This window comes from Littorina saxatilis, linkage group LG1 (genome assembly GCF_037325665.1).
Source record: "Littorina saxatilis isolate snail1 linkage group LG1, US_GU_Lsax_2.0, whole genome shotgun sequence".
NCBI classification, from domain to species: Eukaryota; Metazoa; Mollusca; class Gastropoda; order Littorinimorpha; family Littorinidae; genus Littorina; species Littorina saxatilis.
Genome location: NC_090245.1, coordinates 79,233,031 through 79,256,714, shown reverse-complemented (window position 1 = coordinate 79,256,714; position 23,684 = coordinate 79,233,031). Strand labels below are relative to the sequence as shown.

Genomic DNA, 23,684 nt, shown 5'->3' with positions numbered 1-23,684 from the left:
TGTTAACAACTGCAAAGTCTGACTCTTAGTTCTGTGAGTGGACAAATGCAATAACGGTTGTATGTATTTTTTTGACTAGCCAGACATTCTTGATTTAAGAACGATTTGAGTTACTAACACATGCTAAATAGACCTTTGTCGCACACACACACACACACACACACACACACACACACACACACACACACACACACACACACACACACTGTCTCTCTGTCTATGTCTCTGTATGTCTCTGTCTGTCTGTCTGTCTGTCTGTCTGTCTGTCTGTCTGTCTGTCTGTCTGTCTCTCTTTCTCTCTTTCTCTCTCTCTCTCTCTCTCTCTCTCTCTCTCTCTCTCTCTCTCTCTCTCTCTCTTTCACTGCACTTACTCGTTTTAGACCCTTGTGTCAGTGTCGTTCCAATCCCACGAATACATTTACTAAAATAAAATACACACTGACAATTCCGCATGACCACTTGGCCAGTACAAATGTCTAACCACGTGTCACACTGTCCGGACAATACCTGTCTAATATGCTTTGTTATGTCCGTTCCAAGATCTGGCAGAGTTTCACCCCAATCCTTCACATACAATATATTCATGAATATACATGTCATTTCACGTAATCGCTGGGCCAATAGAATTGTCTGCCCTTGTTTAAACACCGTCCGTGTTTCGTATTCATGTCCGATATGTATTGTTATGTTCTTTCTAAGATTAGGAAGAGTTTTATCCTGATGCCACACATACAATAGATGTACTAAAATAATTTGAGTTTTACATGACTGCTGGCCCAGTAGAGTTCTCTGTTCATTTTGAACACCGTTCGTGTTTCGAAGTCTTTCCGATATGCACTGTGATTGTCTGAAGCGTTGAAATGTGGTTCAAACTCTGACATGCGTGAGTTATGAGTAAGACTCCTTTTCTGATGGGTGCAACTCTGCAAAACAGAAAGTAACTGAAGTAAGTTACAGCAAAGCTGCAAGTGCATGTTTCCCATAAAACAAATCGTCTCTGTTTACGGTATGGTCGAAAAACTGAAATACCTTTGCTTCTTTCAGCGATTAGAAAATGGTTAGGTTATGCAAATTTCAGATATGATTATGAGAATGGCTAGTGAATTGGAGAACCGGTTGGTTGGTTACTTGTCTCCTTGCTTGCTTGCTTGATTGATTGAATGTTTGCTTGGTTGCTTGCATGCTTCACGCGTTTTTCGGTTATCAAACGGCTGTTGGTTGATTGGTGTGTTCGTGCACAGTTGACATTCATGTTATTTGTATCGCTTTAGTTCGTTTAACTCGTTTAACGTGCAACAAAAACTAGGGTGAGGCCCTAAAATATGCGCGCAGTTTGTCAACACCTTCTTATACAAACATGCGACAGTCAACTACAGTTTGACAAACCCAGTTGTCAAACAAACAAAGAAACACAAAAATGATGACCAATGCTAAGCCCGCTTACCTATCAATCGTTTTCTAATGGGTTCTAGTTCCGCTTCCGGTGTGACGTCATCAACATCGGGCCAATGAAGGCCGACAAAGATCTGATAGAGATGGGCACCCAGTAAAGCCCCGATATGTGGCCCCACGATCGGAACCCAGAACCAGTTGTAGTTTCTGAAACTGAAACAAAAGAGGAGAAATGTATTGGTACAAGAAAAACAACAATAGCTCAGGGACATTTTCAGTGCACAAATAAATAATTGACAAAAATCGGATTGGCGATGAAGTTATTTTGTTCGCAGTAGACTGAATCAGAATTAAAATGCGACTTAAAGGAAATTGATATAGTAGTCGTTTGTTATATTCTGACGAGTGGGTTTTATACACGAGATTAAGACTTCGTTCTGTGTGAAAAAAACAAAGAAGGATAGTTGTCCACCACGTCAAAATGTTGTCTATGAGAGCATATTTACTTGACTGACCGACAAATAACCTAGAATAAGAATGCACACAGATATAAAAGGGGAAAAAACGCACAAATAAACAAAAACAAAAAGAAAGGAAAAGACAGAGAAAGAGAGAAAGAGAGAAAGAAAGGAAGTAAGGAAGGGAAAGAAAGAAAAACAGAAAAAATGAAATAAATTGAGAAAGAAAAGAAAGAAAAAGAAAGAAAAAAGTTTGACAGGAACCTGAAGGGTGCGCTGCCCCATCCAGCCAAGGCAGTGAATGCTCGGGGCGCCAGGTCACGTGCGGGGTTAAGGGCATACCCACAGTTGAGGCCAAAGGTCATCCCTATGACGACCACCACGCCCCCTACACAAAATGGCGTCAGAGCGGAGCCCGGTCCGAAGTGACGCGAGTCTGTTAGAGCCATGACGCAGACCAGCAAAATGGCCGTGCCAAAAATCTGCGATTAAAAATTATAATCATATTGGAAAAAGTAGTGTTAACTAATGTGAACTCGACGCGTTCCTCGTTCGAACAAGTTAAAAGTTTGCATGGGTAAGACGTATGTATAGAAAGTCATATAAACGAATAATGGAATGCTAATTACCTGTCAATGGCTTTGGGGCTACCAACAATAGACAGTTTGATCTTTTTGGGACACGAATCTGCACCAGCAAAATATGGCTTTCCCCCAATATTTGCATAGAAAAGAAAATATTAACAGCTATTGTGTTTTCAGCGTAGCAATAGGGTCCGATATTTAGACGAGACAAGTATAATGCCGACGAGTCGAAGACGAGTCGCATTATACTTGTTCGAGTCTAAATATCGGACCCTATTGCTACGCTGAAAATACAATAGCGATTATATAGCCTTGATTTGCTGTTCCAAACTTACAAAATGACAGTTTTTGCGTCGATGCGTTGATCTCAGGTTTTGATAGCAGACGCCGTTTCTTATGCGCATTAGTTTTGCGCAGGCGCCACACTGACTTTGGAAAAAAAACCTCGATTTGACAACACAGCTGTCGTTTTATTAGTTCATTCGTGTACAACAAAAAGAAGTTTGAGTTTGTCTAATTTTGAACAAGACTAGGCCTACTTATGAAGAAGACCAAAACACAACATCAACATAAAACTAGAAACAACTGAAGAACTAGGATGCAACAAGGGGAGGAGAAGAGAACAGCTAATCCGTACAATGCGAGCAGACGGCAGCGAAGTTTTCAGTTTGGGTGAATGGCATTTATACTTGTCTCGTCATGAAGCGAATTTTTCAACCTCAGTTATAAACGACTACATGAATGTTAGTGCCATGGGTTGTACATCAATAATTCAGAGGGGAAGTGGGGTATTTAGTGTGGAGTTACGAGATAAGAAAAGCCGAATGCGAAAGTTTGTGTCAGTCAGCAACTGAGCTCACACAGGCACACAAAAACGGCTGTTCCGTTTTACTCCCCTGTTTGTACATCTTTCGACTTTGGGCATTTTGTGGTGTTTAGGGACAGAAAATAATTGGTTTAGTCCTGTTTCATCGGGAAGTTAGCAGAAAAGGGTATGCTATCGACATTTGTAAAGCTGAAAAACATTCCCGAGAAGAATTTCAAGTTGTCAGTGTATGCTGTTGTCGATTGTTAACATCGTGTGGTACAGGTGGGTAAACCGGAACCATGCGTCTTTGTTATTGACAATATGCTTTTGGATATTGGCAAAAATGGCCGACTTCCGTAGCATTATGCTTTGATGATGATATTGAGACCATCCAATCACAGCCCCCGAATTCCCCCACGTGTCCATCAGAATAGCTAAAAAAACACTTTGTTGTGCATTTAAACGTTCCACGGAAATCAAATAATAGCTCAAACTTGCTGATTGATCATCATTTTACTGCTTTTTAGATCTCTTTTTGTGTGTGGGGGGGGGGGGGGGGGGGGGGGGGGGGGGGGGTCTTCAGCTATCTGTCTGTATTTCTGTCTGCATATGTCTGTCTGACCGACTGGCTGAATCTCGGTCTGACTGTCTGACTGTCTGTCTGTCTGTCTGTTCGTCTGTTTGTCTGTCTGCCTATCTCTCTGTCTTTCACAGCGTATTTTTGGCATCGAACTCTGCAGTGAGGCCTGCTCCTCAAAAACGACTTACTAGAGAAAATAAATAAAAGGCGGTAACCGCTGCCAGATGAAAACGCAGTTTTCTCCCTTGAACTCAGTTCGTCGAACATACTTTACTTGTACGGAATGGAATGAAGCTGCTTGCTACAGTACTGGTGACCATCCCGCGTGGACAAAGTTGAATTGATCAATTAAATGAGAAGATAGAGTTTCTCACTCTCCGTCATATGGTTCAATTTTAAAAGACAGAATGCTTAGTTGCTTGCCGGCGCTAGTGCTTGCTTGCCCGAGCACAATCATGCTTCCTTTTGCGGATGAACCTTGTCGTCGAGATACGTAGCACATACCTGGTCCCCCAAACCGGTCCAGGTAGACACATAGGGCTGGGGGTAGGTGGACCAGATCCCCGCTGTCGCGTTCACCCCTGTCACCTGGCGTACACCTCCGTCATAGTGATGTAAGGCGTCTGCAGATTTGCGGAATAATATGATTATTTGACCGGTGTATACAGTCATATAATGCACTAATAAAATCAGTAAGGCAACACTAGAATAACAAAATGTTAGGCCTACCACCAAGTGCAAATCAGAGTACCGTGTTTTAATTGACAAAGCGTAGATTTGGGTATTTGATTAGAGACACGGCATGAACAATAATTGCATGTGTATTTGTCCAAGAACCTCCGCACAAACACACACACACACACACACACGCACACACACATACACACACACACACACACACACACACACACACACACACGCACGCACGAACACACACACACACACACACACACACACACACACACACAAAATAAACCAAACCCTGGACCAACAAAAAATAGACACATTACATTAGACGCACGACATCCGAGAAAACAAAAACAAATATTGATGACCATATACTAATGTTGTCCAAAGTGTTATATATGAACGTACCCATATAGACTAGAAAGACGACGACAGCGGCGAGGAAACTACCCAGATACTGTCCCAAAGCGTAGATGGGTACCTTCCGCCAAGGGAGACGACCAAGCGTTGCCATGGCAACCGATACTGCTGGGTTAATGTGACCCCCTGAAAGATGCACTTTGAATTTACGATAACTGATGAAGGAGCAAGATTGGGGATTGCGATCAATGAAAGAGAAAAAAACTGAGAAAAAAACTACTACGAGCGTCGCAAGGTGAACATTTTAACATGCATTTCTTCTTTGAAAAACGGCAAGGAAAACGTAAATGGGCAAGCTTTAGAAGTCTATCTTTCAACAAATAAAAATGTGTTGTTTATTATTACTGCAACATGTGTTACGAATGACTTTTATTTTTAATGAAATGACAGGATAATGAGAATGGGGTTAGTTAGGGAGAGGAAAAAATGAGAGCTTGTCTCATGTGGAAGATAGCAGACGGTGACATGACAATCATGTGCTTCTTTCCGTCGGTAATTATGCCAAGAGGGAGGCAGAGGCAAAGAACAATGACGGCAACGCGAGGACGAAAATGATAACGACGATTAAGATAAGATGATGCATGCATCGTCATCTTCGACGATGAAAGACAATAATGATAAAACGAAGGCGACAATGAAGCTGACGACGATGACGATGACGACGATGACGACCACGACCACGATCACGATGATGATGATGATGATGATGATGATGATGATGATGATGATGATGATGATGATGATGATGATGATGATGATGATGATGATGATGATGATGATGACGAGGAGGAGGAGGAGGACTCACCTGATACCCCAACAGAAGCATACACCCCTAGAGCCACCCCAAACCCCCAGGACCAGTGGATAGACATGTGTGATCCTGCTGTTTCTTTGCTCAGCACCGCTTGGGCCACTGACCCGATTCCAAATATCTGCAGGGATAGCAAGAGAAACTGTGGTATTGATAATGATATTATAGTACTGAACTACGAGATGTTCACACAAAATCAATACTAATTAAATGTACGGCAATTGTTTTACTACGATTAATGCTAGTCTGTCTGTCTGTCTGTCTGTCTGTCTGCCTGTCTGCCTGTCTCTCGGTCTCGCTCTGTCTATCTGTCTGTCTGTCTGTCTGCCTGTCTGCCTGTCTCTCGGTCTCGCTCTGTCTATCTGTCTGTCTGTCTGTCTCTCGGTCTCGCTCTGCCGGTCTGTCTGTCTGTCTGGTCTGTCTGGTCTGACTGTCTTTCTGTCTGTCTGTCTGTCTTTCTGGTCTGTCTGTCTGTCGGTCTTGCCTGCCTGCCTTCCTGCCTCTCTCTCTCTCTCTCTCTCTCTCTCTCTCTCTCTCTCTCTCTCTCTCTCTCTCTCTCTCTCTCTCTCTCTCTCTCTCTCTCTCTCTCTCTCTCTCTCTCTCTCTCTCTCTCTCTCTCTTATGTTTGTATTTTGATTTGTTCTTTATGTGTATGTATTGATAATGATATACATGCAAATGATTGGGACAATTCCTCCCCACATTTTTTTTCTCCCTTTTGTTATTAGTTGTTTTGGATGTTTATATGCAATGCATTATTGCAACTATGCTGCAATTTCCACACTATATTGTTTTTCCCATTTTTGAGTGTGTATACAAAACCATAACCCTTTTCCTTATTACTATTTACATTATGTACGTCTGTAAGAAACAATAACCTTGTCAATTTTACTATCTATATTCTGTGCGTCTGTATTAAGTGTTTGTATAGGGACAGGTTGTAAGATTAGGCTTTGCCTAAAACCTCTATCCTTTGGTAATAAAGTTCAGTTTCAGTTTCAGTTTCTCTTTCTCTCTCTCTCTCTCTCTCTCTCTCTATCTCTCTCTCTTTCTATCTCTCTCTCTCTCTCTCTCTCTCTCTCTCTCTCTCTCTCTCTCTCTCTCTCTCTCTCTCTCTATCGTGATTTCTTAAAATCAGTTGGCAAGGAAGCAGAGTATAGAGAACAGAGAAATAAAGTAAACTCACTTAAACGAACAAAAAAGATTAAGTACTTTCATGACCTAGCGTCATCAAAGCAAAATTCAAAGAATACATGGAAAGCAATAAATGAACTTACAAATAAAACGATTGCCAGTCATTCAAGTTGTGTTAAGGACATATCCCCTGATGATTTAAACACGCATTTTTCTAAAATAGCTGAAATTTTTTTTACAAATGACAAATCCAATTTGAACAATTTGAAAGTGTTAGAAGAATATTGTGAGTCGAAACAAGTTTCAAGTCAAGCGAATATTCCTCTACTTACAGTACCTGAAGTTTTTTACGCACTTACACACCTTAAGCAAACAGGCTCCCGGGGAATCGACGGCCTCGATGGTAGGATTCTTAAATTGTCAGCCCCTGTAATTTCTGAAACACTCACTTACCTTTATAATCTTTGTTTAGACAAAAAATATTTCCCAGTCGCCCTGAAACAGGCTAAAGTCATTCCTCTGTTTAAATCAGGTGATAAAAAAGACCCATCAAACTATAGGCCAATTTCAATATTGTCTGTTTTATCAAAACCACTTGAAAAACACATTAACAAACATATTCTAATGCATCTTAACCAAAACAATTTACTTCACCCTAAACAATCGGGTTTTAGAGCTAACCATTCCTGCCATACTGCCTTAGTTTCTCTTGTTGATCAATGGCTGGAGAAAATAAACGACAATGAATTATGTGGTGCCATTTTTGTTGATTTTGCTAAAGCCTTTGACGTTATTGATCACACGTTATTACTGAGAAAATTTGCATTGTATGGCGTCGGAATCGAAACTGTCAAACTTATTAGTTCATTTCTCACCGGCAGACAACAGACTGTACTAACAAACGCCTCGGCGTCGAGCATGCAAGAAGTAAAATACGGTGTACCACAATTATCGGTTTTAGGACCCCTCCTCTTCTCTATATACATTAATGACCTCCCCCTACATATTCAAAATGTATGTGAACTTTTTGCAGATGACACCACAATTCACTCCAGCAACACAAATGTAACTCGCTTATCAGAATCACTTCAAAGGTGTTTAAACCAGTTGACAGAGTGGACTGAACTAAACCATATGTCTCTTAACCCAAAGAAAACCAAATATATGGTCATAACAACAAGACAAAAACGCCAGAATATTTGTTCAGCTGGTCCTGCTTTAATGATAAATGGTGAAATAGTGGAAAAAGTCGACCATCACAAACTGCTGGGTGTTAATATCGATAACAACTTGTCTTGGTCAACCCACATAGAGCAACTTAGTAAAGTGGTGTCTAAGAAAGTGTATCTCTTATCTAGAATTAAACACTTCCTGAACTGCCAAACCAGAAAGTTATTCTTCATTGCTCATATTCAATCTGTTATTGATTACGCATCCACTCTATGGGACTCCGCAAGTGAAAATTCCTTAAAACCACTCAGCAGATTACATAAAAGAGCGCTAAAAGTAGTATTACTAAAGCACACTACCCTCACAGAGTTAGACTACATACATTTAGGGATCTTACCTCTAAAGTCAAGACTGCTTTTTAACAAAGGAATCTTTATGCATAAAATTATATCCGAAACTCTACCCCAAACCATTGGTTCAAAGTTCTCTTTGAAGAATTCACACCACCAGGCCTTATGAAATGTAACACTCCTCTTCCTAGGATAGACTTATTTAAGTCTAGTCTAGTTTATTCAGGTGGCCGTCTCTGGAACGCTCTTCCGAATGCCTTACGGGAAGCTACCAGCACAGATTCTTTCAAAAACAAATATATATCCCATTTAATGAAAATAGTATATTCTTGATTGTTATGTCCTTTGGGACACAGTCACTCACTTTTGATTTATTGTTTTGTTCACGAAATTATGATGTTCTGCATAATATCCATTGTCTTACAGAGTTGATGTACTATTGCATAGTATTCTGACTCTAATTTACTTGCAAATTTTTGCTTTGCACCTTGTCATGAACATTTATAAACTACAATGTTTCATATAATGCACTTATGTACATAAACTTATACTGTTTTACTAATTATGTAAGTATGTAGTAGTTATTATAGTAGATTTAGTCCCTCTTTAGGGCGAGGGCCAGATGCAAAAAAGTATACCAATGCTTATTCTGTTACCCTCGTAAAATAAAGAATTGTCATTGTCATTGTCTCTCTCTCTCTCTCTCTCTCTCTCTCTCTCTCTCTCTCTCTCTCTCTCTCTCTCTCTCTCTCTCTCTCTCTCTCTCTCTCTCTCTCTCTCTCTCTCTCTCACGAACAAAACGCTGTTGATTTTGTTTCCAAAATTACTTTTAGCAATCAGATAAACAGAGATGCAAACGCATTCTACAAAATGAAGCTTCCCTCTATCACGGGGGATAACCGGTCAAATGCTGAACAGAAGCCGAATGCCGCTCATGACACGTGTGAAGGCAAGTTTTGTCTGTTTTCTAGGTATTGTTTGATTTATGTCGGGATTTAAGGTAAGCTACTGATTCAGCGATGACTAAATTTGTTTCTCGATGCATAAAAAGTCAGGGAGCGATTGATATTTGCCCGTAAATATCCTTCAAAGCTGAAAATATCCGCGATCGAGCACCGGAAATGGCTGTTCGATGGGTTTTGCAAGTAGAAATGTGCTTTATTTCACCAAATCATCTCGTATTTGGTATGGGTACGGGATTCTAGAGGACGAAGGAGTCATAAGAGGTGCTAAGAAGTGCTATTTGGGAGTAGAATAAATCTTCCGAGACAGTAGACAAGAGAAGGTCATATTTGAGAGAGGAGCGCGTAGGCCGATTGTCTTTCCGACAAGCGAATGATACAGCAGATTAATCATTCGTTTTGACCAGAAACCTAGTCTCTAGTTTTTATGAATGAGTTTTTTAATTAAAACAATCACGAGAACTCTCTCGCTTAGCCTAATGGCTGTTCGATGGGTTTCGCAAGTAGAAATGTGCTTTATTTCACCAAATCAGCTCGTATTTGACATCGGTTTGGTATATATATATATATTTTCTAATCCTACCGCGAACTGGATAGCAGACGCGGCACGACTGTTGCACCACACTTTGAAGGGGATATAGCTCAGTTGGTAGCGCGCTGGATTTGTATTCAGTTGGCCGCTGTCAGCGTGAGTTCGATCCCAGGTTCGGCGGAAATTTATTTCAGAGTCAAATTTGTGTGCAGACTCTCTTCGGTGTCCGAACTCCCCCCCCCCCCCCCCCCCCCCCCCGTGTACACTACATTGGGTGTGCACGTTAAAGATCCCACGATTGACAAAAGGGTCTTTCCTGGCAAAAATTGCTTAGGCACAGTTAATAATTGTCTACCTATACCCGTGTGACTTGGAATAATAGGCCGTGAAAGGTAAATATGCGCCGAAATGGCTGCAATTACTGGCCGTATACAATTTCATCTCACACGGCATCACTGCAGAGCGCCTAGAACTGTACCCACGGAATATGCGCGATATAAGCCTCATTGATTGATTGATTGAAGTAATCCCACACTTTGAAGTAAATTACTTCAAAGTGTGGGGATGTGCCCCACACTTTGAAGTAAACCCATTTTTTACTTCAAAGTGTGGGGGGATCTTCCCACACTTTGAAGTAAACTCAGTTTTTACTTCAAAGTGTGGGGGGATCTTCCCACACTTTGAAGTAACTTACTTCAAAGCGTGGGACTTTTGCATCGCCTGTTTGAGCCTGATGATTTTGTCAAAAAAAATGGCAAAGTCTTTTGGATGAGTGAACAGAAAAAGTGAGCGAGCCAAGAAACATAGGGATGTTTGTTATCAGGCTTTAAAGGCATATGTACTCGATGACTATACACGCTAATTGCTTTACCAACAGCTGGAGACATGCTAAATTAAGTTCCCTGCAAAATATTGTGGTCTAGGACCCCTTCAATGTTGAGATATGTTAATTTTCATTTTGATCTGGATCGTCCTATTTATAGATTTGGCAACACATGTAACGTTGATGCAAGGGAGCTAACACCGCGGCTTTGTTGACATCCTCACTTTTTCAGAGGCTAGAACAAGCTGTAATGCATGTATTATGGTCCGCGCATGGTGACATATCGTCATTTTATTCCCCCCTCTGCTTCTTTACCTCTGTAAACTTGTAGAGCTAGTTATTTTTCGATAATGACCCAGCAACCAAACAAATAACGAGCCAGCAACAGCCTGAATCCTCGATAGTGCAATGGGTTGAGAAGCTGTTCTGTTTCGGTACTACTTTTGCGACTGAAAAGTCCCGAACGCTCTATACGTACGAAGTATACATCTCTGGAGCAAACAATACAAACATACCGCATTTAAATTAACAACTACAGGCCTGAACACATGAATCTCCATATAAAATCCATGAGTTCGGTTGTTTTCTGAATCTAGATCTGCCGTGCACAAACCGTTCATCACAAGCAAATTCCCAAGGCAAGTAACTCATACTCTGGCGACAAGAGTAGTTCCCCTTCTTTTAACGCAGTTTCTTCGACAACACTGACTGCAATCCGACGGTCAGTTTTCAACAATATTTCATTTTATAAACAGATCACACGCAACCAAATGCACACATCTCATCAATTTAAACAACATAAAGCGGTTTCATACACTATTTTCCCCAGAAAACTGAACTTCATACAGTAATTAACGTTGGAACACGGGTGCAAAAGTTCGTCTGCTAGTCCCATTTGACGAAAGAACATTTACTTAGCGATACTAAAACATAAACAGAACACACAATATCTGCCTTTACCGCCACAGCAGAATAACAGCATATCTGTGTACTTGATTTTAGTCCAAAACAGGGAAACTGAAAAGAAGTGTTAACAGAATGGAATGATTTGCACGGAACTATACAACCGCGCATTAATCGATCGCCTGCGCAGATTGACTGGTTGAGTGATTCGGATTCGATCAAACTTTCGCACAAAAACTCCTGTTTTTTTGGAATAACTGAAGAAAGGAGGAATAAATAGGTTACACACCTCGTCTCAGTGATTATTAAAAATAATGGTCTCAGTTCGCGGTCATGAAAAAGCTCGCTGAAGCTCGCATTTTTCATGATCCGCTAACTTCGACCATTATTTTTAATAATCACTGAGACTCGGCATGTAACCTCTACATATGGTCTTATGGTGCGTTTGACATCGATTATGGGCAAACTACACTTTGTAAACACGGGAGCGCGTACATATGCCTTTAAGCAATGTCCCATTGTTGAGTATGACGAAAACTCGTGGTGACGATTTTAAAACATGTTGGGTCACGCATGGTCCAACCTTACATGGTCCAACCTTACATGGTCCAACCTTACATGGTCCAACCTTACATGGTCCAATCTTACATGGTCCAACCTTACATGGTCCAATCGTGCATGGTCCAATCTTACATGGTCCAATCTTACATGGTCCAACCTTACATGGTCCAATCTTACATGGTCCAACCTTGCATGGTCCAACCTTGCATGGTCCAATCTTACATGGTCCAATCTTACATGGTCCAACCTTACATGGTCCAATCTTACATGGTCCAACCTTGCATGGTCCAACCTTGCATGGTCCAACCTTACATGGACAACCTTACATGGTCCAACCTTACATGGTCTAACCTTACCATGTCCAACCTTACATGGTCCAATCTTACATGGTCCAACCTTACATGGTCCAATCTTACATGGTCCAATATTACATGGTCCAACCTTACATGGTCCAACCTTACATGGTGCAACCTTACATGGTCCAACCTTACATGGTCCAATCTTACATGGTCCAATCTTACATGGTCCAATCTTACATGGTCCAATCTTACATGGTCCAATAATATATATGGACCATGTAAGATTGGACCATGTAAGGTTGGACCATGTAATGTTGGACCATGTAAGGTTGGACCATGTAAGATTGGACCATGCGTGACCCAACATGTTTTAAAATCGTCACCACGAGTTTTCGTCACACTCAACAATGGGACATTGCTTAAAGTCATATGTACTCGATGACTATACACGCTAATTGCTTTACCCACAGCTGGAGACATGCTAAATTAAGTTCCCTGCAAGATATTGTGGTCTAGGACCCCTTAAATGTTGAGATATTTGAATTTTTATTTTGATCTAGATCGTCCTATTTATAGATTTGCCAACAGAGGTAGCGTTGACGCAAGGGAAATAACTCCGCGTCTTTGTTGACATCCTCACTTTTTCAGAGGCTAGAACAAGCTGTAATGCATGAATATGGTCCGCGCATGGCGACATATCGTCATTACATGGTCTTATGGTGCGTTTGACATCGATTATGGGCAAACTACACTTTGTAAACACGGGAGCGCGTACATATGCCTTTAAAGCCTGATAACAAACATCACTATGTTTCTTGGCTCGCTCACTTTTTCTGTTCACTCATCCAAAAGACTGCCATTTTTTTGACAAAATCATCAGGCTCAAACAGGCAATGCAAAAGTCCCACGCTTTGAAGTAAGTTACTTCAAAGTGTGGGAAGATCCCCCCACACTTTGAAGTAAAAACTGAGTTTACTTCAACGTGTGGGAAGATCCCCCCACACTTTGAAGTAAAAAATGGGTTTACTTCAAAGTGTGGGGCACATCCCCACACTTTGAAGTAATTTACTTCAAAGTGTGGGATTACTTCAAAGTGTGGTGCAACAGTCGTGCCGCGTCTGCTATCCAGTTCGCGGTAGGATTAGAAAAAAAAATATATATATATACCAAACCGATGTCAAATACGAGCTGATTTGGTGAAATAAAGCACATTTCTACTTGCGAAACCCATCGAACAGCCATTAGGCTAAGCGAGAGAGTTCTCGTGATTGTTTTAATTAAAAAACTCATTCATAAAAACTAGAGACTAGGTTTCTGGTCAAAACGAATGATTAATCTGCTGTATCATTCGCTTGTCGGAAAGACAATCGGCCTACGCGCTCCTCTCTCAAATATGACCTTCTCTTGTCTACTGTCTCGGAAGATTTATTCTACTCCCAAATAGCACTTCTTTGCACCTCTTATGACTCCTTCGTCCTCTAGAATCCCGTACCCATACCAAATACGAGCTGATTTGGTGAAATAAAGCACATTTCTACTTGCAAAACCCATCGAGCAGCCATTTCCGGTGCTCGATCGCGGACATTTTCAGCTTTGAAGGATATTTACGGGCAAATATCAATCGCTCCCTGACTTTTTATGCATCGAGAAACACATTTAGTCATCGCTGAATCAGTAGCTTACCTTAAATCCCGACATAAATCAAACAATACCTAGAAAACAGACAAAACTTGCCTTCACACGTGTCATGAGCGGCATTCGGCTTCTGTTCGGCATTTGACCGGTTATCCCCCGTGCTCTATTGTTACTGACGCCTTGGCGGTTTCTATACAGCCGTCCATCGAGTTTACGGGAATTTTATGGGAACGAGCTTCACCGTGTTATATTAGCGAGAGGCCACTTCACAATGGTGGTACGGTGCTCACGCGATCACGAGTGGGCTCCGAATGATGTGTTGACATGCTTTTTCAACATGGTCATATAGTTTGGTGTTGCTCCTCTTTAACTGTATAAATAGGGACGCTCCAGAAGGTTTCAGGTTTTGCAGTAATGCCTTCGCAGACAGTTATGTCAATAAAAGGCCTTTATCAATATGTCTTTCCATCCGTAACATGTTTGATCGCATGCAGCTCCATATGGTTTTTTTCGGCCGATTCGCCTTAAATTTCGATTGACATTTTCTATCCGTATGGTAAATCTTTGAGGCAAATGTCTTTCCAATCGCTACACAGACAACAAGAGTAACCATCACTGCATGATCAAACGCTAGTATTTTGAATGTTAGCACCGGGGCTTTGTTTTTTTAAGAATTTGCTTTGCCTACAAAAATTGACGCTCAACACAGTGATGAGTGGAAACCCTGAGTCAGATAAAAATTCAGAGTAACGAATGTAAATCAAGTTCAATCAAAGGAACAGAAGACACTCGTTTTATGTAGACAAGCAGACAGCCAGGCAGACCGGCCATCAGTGATGCAGATACACGCACATACCAATACAGGCCAGCTGACCTACTGTGTAATCCAGTCATACACTGACCGACTGACTGATTAATTGCTGACTGATTGCCAGTAGGATCGTCACTAGCATTGCGTCAACCTTGCAGCATTACTGCTAATTGATTGGCGAGTGTATGTCAGGAGGGCGTTGTGTGCTTAGATACATGTATTAGTGTAAACTAATGCACTTGGAAAGGGGTTTTACGACGAACAAAACATCTGCCGCAAAATCGATGCGAGACGAACTGCATATATTGCATGATTGTGTCAGTTTTTGTTTTGATTTTGTGTGTCATTGTTTTCCCTGTACTATGTTATGCTTTATATGTCTGTCTATCTGTCTGTCTCCCTCTATCTCATCTGCCTCTCACTCTTCTTTCCTTTCCCTTTCCCTCCCCCCCCCCCCCCCCCCCCCCCCTCTCTCACTCTGCACGTTCATGTTCATATGCGCGCGTGCATCTATCGATGTGCACGTTTAAATGTGTGTGCGTATGTTTGTGCGGCGGTAAGTGTTGAGTGTCGTGCGAGTTGAATTCTGGTGTCCTCAATGGTTGGAGGTCAAACCACATGCTGCGTAATCAATATTTGAAGTATAAGTGTGCTGATTCTGCTGATTGTGTGTGTGTGTCTCTCTCTGTCTGTCTGTCTGTCTGTCTGTCCGGTGGATTGCTTCGACATGTTCACACCTACATATGAGACATACGTTAGGTTAAATATCGGATCATTAGAGGTATGTGTTCTGATGTTATGCAATCTTCCGGAAAGTGTTTTGAAACCCGTAAGCCTACCATGTCTGTTGACTTACATCCATAAAATGCATGACTTCGCATCCATACAGACAAATGATTGTTACAAGTAGGCCAAATATTCATCTGAATATGACCACTCGGCCGTAGGGTTTTGGTAATCCCATTACTTAATTACTGGTTGAAACAAATGCAATGTGAAGAGTTTCATTATGCAAGGCCGACAGATTGACTAATGTATTAATTTCGCTTTACGCAACTTTTTGTTAAGCTGAACTATCATCTTAGTTATCGAGGTCAAGTATCTAGGTACTACTAATGATAACTTACACTTCTTAATGTTTATCTTAACACAGGTCGGTCAGTGCATTCCGACGCAGAGATAATCATAAACAGCAATCTACGTTCAACATATGTTCCAAACCTTGATCCAAAATACTCACCATCAAAATGAAAGTTCCCAGTAACTCTGCCAGGAAGGCTCGCATACTTGGACAGTTTTTCAAACTCAGTACCACCGACATATTGAATCCGTCGAACTCGTAGAGACAGAGAAAACTTCAAGAAACTTGCAGACCGCCTCATCAATGAAGAGTGCACGTGAAAATCGTGCGCTCTTGCCGGGTTGCAGTGTCTGTAACTATCACAGTCAGATATTTACAAATTTGAGATCGTGTTGTGTGGAGGTTCAACGGCTGTGAATCACAATGTGATACAGGGACAATAATTTAATTCTGTTTTATTACTGTGTAGAGTTTCAGCTTTATGTTTCCCAGTCTCTGCTTCAACACTTTGGGTCACGATTAGAAAAAAGTCAACAAGCACATGTGTGTCTGTCTAAACATAGCTGTCGTATGGTGTGATGCGTTTTACAACTCTCCACTCACAAGAAACGGCGGTGACGTATTAATGAAACATTGCTGGCTTAACCCTCTCGACAAGGTCAGCACTGACCTTGGTGATTGGTTGTTTTGTTTTGTTGTTGTTGTTGTTTTTTACCAGCACACTCACTTGCTGTTTTTTACTCTCTCAAATAATGTGTGTAAAAAAGACACATTACTTGTTTCAACACGTGTATGTTTTTTTTACCTCGTGTGCCCTACAAAAGTACTCTTCTCACGGCTTCAACCTGTTAGGCCTGTACACAATAAATCAACACAGTTTCAGTCTTGTTTAAAAGCCATACAACTTTTCTTCCGTTATCCTTATCACCCGGTCTCTTCGCGCAGCAGGTAGGCTAATAACGATACTCACAATGAAACTGAAGAAAAAAAATGCAACACACAACTTATCTTCCTTTATCGTCTCCTCTCTTCTGCACAACCGCTAACAGGGTCATAACCACGTCAACATGTGAAAAATGCAGCTAGCTCACATTGTAGACATCCCTCCTCTAAATCTTCCTCGTGTTGGCTTGTATGCAGCGCCTGGGACAGCAGCTGTGTCGACCACGACTAAAATGCAAGCAGGTTGGGCTGAATTAAGACACGTAGCTACTGGATGCTAGGTCAATATTCCGATAGACCAGCCACACTTTAGTTCCTCGGAGTAGGGTGTTTGAACAAGGAAGGCGAAGGCAAGGGCGGCTCTCTCTTTGCAAAGTTCACCAACTTTTTTAGAAAAACTTGCAGGGCATTTGAATGGGCCTGGCATGGCACTCAGCCTCTGTGGTTTGCATACGAATCAGTCTCGCCAGCCTTGACCACTGGGTCAAACTAGTTGGTATTTATGTCTATTTGTGTACGCCATACGCGGTGTATGAAAGCGGCCAGCGTGTGAATATTTAAAGGTAGTGTACCTCTGTTTGGACAATAAAAGGTCGGTCTGAGAGATACGCCAAATGTATTGCTCCTACAGCCGCCACCATTGACGTATTTCAAAAAGCCGATATCATGACTTCGTACAACATTTTTACTGCGGAGTCAATTTTTCGTGGAGTAAAAATTTCGTGTTACACCGGCACATAGGCCTATATGTCCTTGTCCTAAGTTTAACTTCCTCAGCAAATGTACTCCCATACAATGGAGCCATTATGCAACCTTCTGGGTTAACTGCGGCAGACAAGTTGTCTCAACTGGATTAAACTCCGAGCGAGCATTCTGTGACAATAATCATCTGACGTTTTAAGATTATCTACTCAAGAAACCGGAACATGCTGCATTCATACAACTTTCACACTTATGTGCGCTGTGCTTAAAATTGGAACACTGTAATGAGTGTTTAGTTGATTGTGGCACATAGTGTCCGTGACTCCGTCTGCAGAATAATGGACTACAATATGACATAACATAATGAGATAAATACAACGGTCCTTACCAATATAACCTAATTAATACTTAAAAGAATGCAAGGATAGGTCGACTGCTTCTCTCTCTCTCTCTCTCTCTCTCTCTCTCTCTCTCTCTCTCTCTCTCTCTCTCTCTCACAGTCAGTCTCTCTCTCTCTCTCAGTCTCTCTCTCTCGCTCTCTCTCTCTCTCTCTCTCTCTCTCTCTCTCTCTCTCTCTCTCTCTCTCTCTCTCTCTCTCTCTCTCTCTCTCTCTCTCTCTCTCTCTCTCTCTCTCTCGTTTAACCACATATCAAGCAACAGCACTTCCATACCTTGTATTATCTTTCACAGGATGTATGGCACGAAAAATGACACTTAAATGCGAAAGTGTGTCCCTGTATTCTCTAAATATCGCAATATTGACATGACATTGTTTTTAAAATGTCCTATAACCCATTCCCCATCGCCCCAGTCCCACCCGTTTTATATGAAGTCTTATATCGCGCGCGTATCTTCAGACTCGGACTCAAGGCGCAAGGATCTATTTCGTTTTAACGAAACACCAAACACAACTTGCAAAATGCCATGTGTAGACTACCAAACAGATGTCTTCAAATAAGTAACTAGGTCTATATAGTACAACAAGACAAAAACTCGGTCATATTATGATAACAGCCTCTTTAATCCATCTGCCACTGTCTCTGCTTGGGACCATTTATAAACTCTCTGTCACCAGCAGTAACTCTAATATGTGACTCTTTTTATTTCCGCGTGTGAGTAGTAGGCCTACTTTCGTCACCTAACGGCTTCTGTATAATTGCTAGGCATGTTTGTATTGTCTGTGTGTTTTTGTGGACTCTTCACAGCTGCATGTGGTCTTTGGGATTTGGGCTATGGTTAATGGTGGGTGGGTGTTACAAGTAAGTAACTTGGATAGATCAGTGACACGAAAATATAATCAGAGAGACTGGGGAGAGAGAGGGGGGGGACAGGGAGAGAGAGAAAGAAAGAGAGAGAGAGAGAGAGTGGAAAAGAGAGAGAGAAAGAGAGAGCGAGAGAGAGAGAGAGAGAAAGGGGGGGCAGAGAGAGAGAGCGAGAAAGAGGGGGTCAGAGAGAGGGAGAAAGAGAGAGAGAGAAAGAGGGGGGCAGAGAGAGAGAGAGGGATAGAGAGGGAGAGAGAGGGAGAGAGAGAGAGAGATGGTGGTGTTGATGGAACTTTATTTTAAAAGGATATGGTTATAGCTCTACGCATTTTCTCACGACCCGTTCTTATTGTGTGTGTGTGGATGTGTGTGTGTGTGTGTATGTGTGTGTGTGTATGTGTCTGTGTGTGCATGTATGTGTGTGTATGTATGATGTGTGTGTGTGTGTGTGTGTGTGTGTGTGTGCAGTGTGTGTGTGTATGTGTGCGTGTGTGTATGCGAGTGTGCAGTATGTGTGTATGTGTGTGTGTGTGTGTGCGTGTGTGTGTGTGTGTGTGTTTGTGTGTGTGTATGTAATGTTTGAGTATATGTGTGTGTGTGTCCGTCTGTCTGTCTGTCTTGCTATCTGGTTGTCTGCAGGCTGCCTGGCTCTATGTCTTTTTTGTTTGTTTATTTGCTTAACGCCCAGCTGACCACGAAGGGCCATATCAGGGCGGTGCTGCTTTGACATATAACGTGCGCCACACACAAGACAGAAGTCGCAGCACAGGCTTCATGTCTCACCCAGTCACAGTATTCTGACACCGGACCAACCAGTCCTAGCACTAACCCCATAATGCCAGACGCCAGGCGGAGCAGCCACTAGATTGCCAATTTTAAAGTCTTAGGTATGACCCGGCCGGGGTTCGAACCCACGACCTCCCGATCACGGGGCGGACGCCTTACCACTAGGCCAACCGTGCCGGTGCTCTCTGTCTGTATCTGTGTTTATCTAAATATGTTACGTCTGTCTGCTTTGTTTTATGTTCGTTTAAACAAAAAGCGCAGTTGATATTTCAATGAACCAGACTGTACATCGTAGGACTTCCTGGCCACTACATTTTATTTCAGTGGTATGAACATCATATATATGTTTTTCCGGCGTAGATCCAGAACCCTCTGTTTACAGTTTACTGAACGTATGCAGTATAGCCTTACCGACCACGTTCAGAATACCTCGTACGGAGAAACCGTAACCGCTGTAGTGAGTCGATCAGCAGGTTCTCAAACTTTAACCTCTTCAGCGACCTTTCGTCTTACCTTAGTTCTTTCAGTTTGCGGGCACATGTTTGTCCTGAAGGTGTTGTTTTCACTTGAAGGAGTCATAGTTTACATTCTGTGCACAGTGCAAACACCATGCACGGGTTCTCTTTTTAACCGCTGTTACCGAGCAAGAATTTTGAAGAGGGAAGACCTTACGACAGTTTGCGAGTGATCATGTTTAGAAGGTTAAAGTTGCATGGGAACATGTGTGAGAGTGTGAGGGTGCCGTGTGTGTGTGTGTGTGTGTGTTGTGTGTGTGTGTGTGTGTCTGTGGTGGGGAATGGGGCTGTGTGTGCGTGTGTGGCTGGGGGGAGGTTGTATGTGTGTGTGAGTGTGGCGGGGAATGGGGCAGTGTGTTTGTTTGTGTGTATGTGTATATGTGTGTGTTTGTGTGTGTGTGTGTGTGTGTGTGTGTGTGTGTGTGTGTGTGTGTGTTTGGCCCTACAGTAGCAGAATATGGGGTATTTTCATTTATTATTTTATTTATTATGGAATGCTTATATAGCGCGAACCACAACTGTGCTCTCCGCGCTTTACATATTCTTCGATCGACTGACCGCGGTCAGGCACTTTGATAAAAGCTCCTGTTATGGTTACCGTAACAGCTAGACGTAGTACAACATTACAACTATGGCAGGCTGTATCTTCAACTTAGCTGACATGTCTTAGAACGGAATGAATCATAGTACTTGATGATAAGCTTTTCAATCAGCTGAATGCAGCTCAGACAGTCAGTCAGTCGGTTCAAAGTACTGAGACTAACAGTCCAGCTTTCACGAATATGGTTTCTAATGCATTACAAACCCGTATGCGCGTCAGCACCACCTTTGTTCCTCTCCTTCAGTTTGTTGTTGTTGTTGTTGTTGTTGTTGTTGTTGTTGTTGTTGTTGTTGTTGTTGTTGTTGTGGTGGTGGTGTTTTTGTTGTTGTTGTTGTTCTGTTTTTTAGTTTTTGTTTTTTAAGCTATGACTGGTTTGCTTTTCCAATTGTACTCTTCTTTGTTGTTTTTGTTCTGTTTTTCATTCATTTATTTGTTTCGTTCGTTATAAATGTTCTCTTAGTTTCTGTTCTTTTTCGTCCACACTAATTCAACGTTAAATTACCTGAATTGGGTTTGTGTTCAAATAGCTACAACAAGGCCGTCTCACGTGCAGTAAAACACTCATTTTTGTCTTCAAAACATCTCCATTGATAGCGCGCAAGATTAATCTTCCTGCGCAAAAGAAAAATTTTCGCGACACTTTGGTTACCATGGAACGGCTCAGATTAATAAGGACGGGCAAATATGAAGTAGGCCTTAGTATGATGAATCGTTCTTAAAGCGATAATACCCCCCCCCCCCCCCCCTCCATAGAGGTATTTCGCACACCTAAACATAACACACACAAAGTTATTTTCCTATATAAACACGAATTAAGCATGGATTTCAATAATGATTAGGATACTAATGTATTTGGTCCGCCATCATGTTAACATTTGTTATGTACATACCAGGATTACTTAAAATAAGCATTATATGCTTGAGTTAGTTAATTATCCTAAAAACCATGTATTGTTTTTGTCATGATAATAATTGAATACAGTTTTGTTAAAACCCAGGGGCGGATCTGGGGGGGTGCAATGGGTGCAATTGCACCCCCCCCCCCCCCCCCCCAGCGGGACAAAAAAAAAATAAAAAAAATAAAAAAAAATGTATCACCTGAAAATAGCACTTTACACGCTCAGATTGCACCAGATTGCACAATTTTGCTTCCTTTTTAAAACAAAATTCCGGGGGGGCATGCCCCCGGACCCCCCTAGCATGCTCGGCGCTTCGCGACATCGGTTCGGCGCTTCGCGCCTTCGCTGATAAGATACAAAAAACAAAAAAAAAGAACTCTTTGCACCCCCCCTTTCAAAACCCAGATCCGCCCCTGAAAACCATTAGGATACTTTCCTTTTCAACAATGATGTTACACTGTCAAAGACTTTCATGCACCAAGAAAGCATGGGGTTTGAACATTTCTCCGTGAAATCCGGCCCGAAAAGGATGCATTTTTTTCTGCATAGGTAGAGAAGAACAAGTCGCATAAGGCGAAAATATAACATTTAGTCAAGTAGCTGTCGAACTCACAGAATGAAACTGAACGCAATGCAACGCAGCAAGACCGTATACTCCGCATCGTCAGTCCACCGCGCACGGCAAAGGCAGTGAAATTGACAAGAAGAGCGGGGTAGTACTTGCGCTGAGAAGGATAGCACGCTTTTCTGTACCTCTCTTTGTTTTAAATTTCTGAGCGTGTTTTTAATCCAAACATATCATATCTATATGTTTTTGGAATCAGGAACCGACAAGGAATAAGATGAAAGTGTTTTTAAATTGATTTCGAAAATTTAATTTTCATATTAATTTTTATATATTTAATTTTCAGAGCTTGTTTTTCATCCAAATATAACATATTTATATGTTTTTGGAATCAGCAAATGATGGAGAATAAGATGAATGTAAATTTGGATCGTTTTATAAAAAAAATATTTTTTTTACAATTTTTCAGTTTTTTAATGACCAAAGTCATTAATTAATTTTTATGCCACCAAGCTGAAATGCAATACCGAAGTCCGGGCTTTGTCGAACATTACTTGACAAAAATTTCAACCAATTTGGTTGAAAAATGAGGGCGTGACAGTGCCGCCTCAACTTTCACGAAAAGCCGGATATGACGTCATCAAAGACATTAATCAAAAAAATGAAAAAAACGTATGGGGATTTCATACCCAGGAACTCTCATGTCAAATTTCATAAAGATCGGTCCAGTAGTTTAGTCTGAATCGCTCTACACACACACACACACACACACACACACACAGACAAACACAAACTTGACTAAATGTAAAAAACACTCCTTGTCACATTGTGCGCATTTTTGGGGGGAAAAAAGGCACTGCGATAAATATATATTACTACAAACAACCGCCCGATATCAACGGGCAAGACGGTTCTTATCAGAGGTATTTCTCAGGACCAGAGTCGAGAGAGGGAGAGAAAGAGAGAGAGAGAGAGAGAGAGAGAGAGAGAGAGAGAGAGAGGGAGAGGGAGAGGGAGAGAAATATGCGTATTTCTTTTTCTACCCTCCGTACCGTTCCAAAGTCCGTTTTTGTTTTGCAATTTTTATTTCAGTACGAAGAGCTTGTCACTGTTTCATTAGAGACACAAACTTGTCTGTTCTTTGCTGTTGTTGTTAATGCTGTTGTTGTTGTTGTTGTTGTTGTTGTTATTGTTGTTGTTGTTGTTTATTTTGTTATGGTAGCCATGCTCCTAGTCCTGTAGGCCTACTGTAAAAGAACCTTCCCCACACAACACCCCCACCCTAACCCCCAGCCCACGCCCCTCTACGTTTTCAGAACTGTCATCAACGTGGATTTTAATTCTTTCATCACCAACTCGGCAACGAACAGTTATACATGTAAAGACAATAAACAAGCTCAGTCACAAAACG

The 23,684-nt window shown here is 41.6% G+C and overlaps 1 protein-coding gene across 1 annotated transcript; it reads right to left on the bottom strand.

Annotated features, from left to right (window-relative positions):
• Positions 1-398: 398 nt before the first annotated feature.
• LOC138980726 (aquaporin-10-like) lies at positions 399-17,356 on the bottom strand. The gene is made up of 7 exons (XM_070353634.1): positions 16,161-17,356; positions 5,735-5,861; positions 4,918-5,055; positions 4,327-4,445; positions 2,115-2,332; positions 1,445-1,605; positions 399-923 (listed from the first exon to the last, which is right to left on the bottom strand). The coding sequence occupies exons 1-7, from the start codon at positions 16,239-16,241 to the stop codon at positions 889-891; spliced, it is 879 nt and encodes a 292-aa protein (XP_070209735.1). The 5' UTR covers positions 16,242-17,356; the 3' UTR covers positions 399-888.
• Positions 17,357-23,684: the final 6,328 nt, after the last annotated feature.

What these genes read in the sequence shown, in the direction of transcription:
- LOC138980726 (XM_070353634.1), bottom strand. Translation starts at nt 16,241, where the DNA reads ATGTCGGTGGTACTGAGTTTGAAAAACTGTCCAAGTATGCGAGCCTTC. An exon ending in TGGGGCAGCGCACCCTTCAG is followed by an intron (nt 1,606 to 2,114) that starts GTTCCTGTCAAA and finishes CTTTTGTTTCAG; the next exon opens with TTTCAGAAACTACAACTGGT. An exon ending in CATTAGAAAACGATTGATAG is followed by an intron (nt 924 to 1,444) that starts GTAAGCGGGCTT and finishes TCTGTTTTGCAG; the next exon opens with AGTTGCACCCATCAGAAAAG.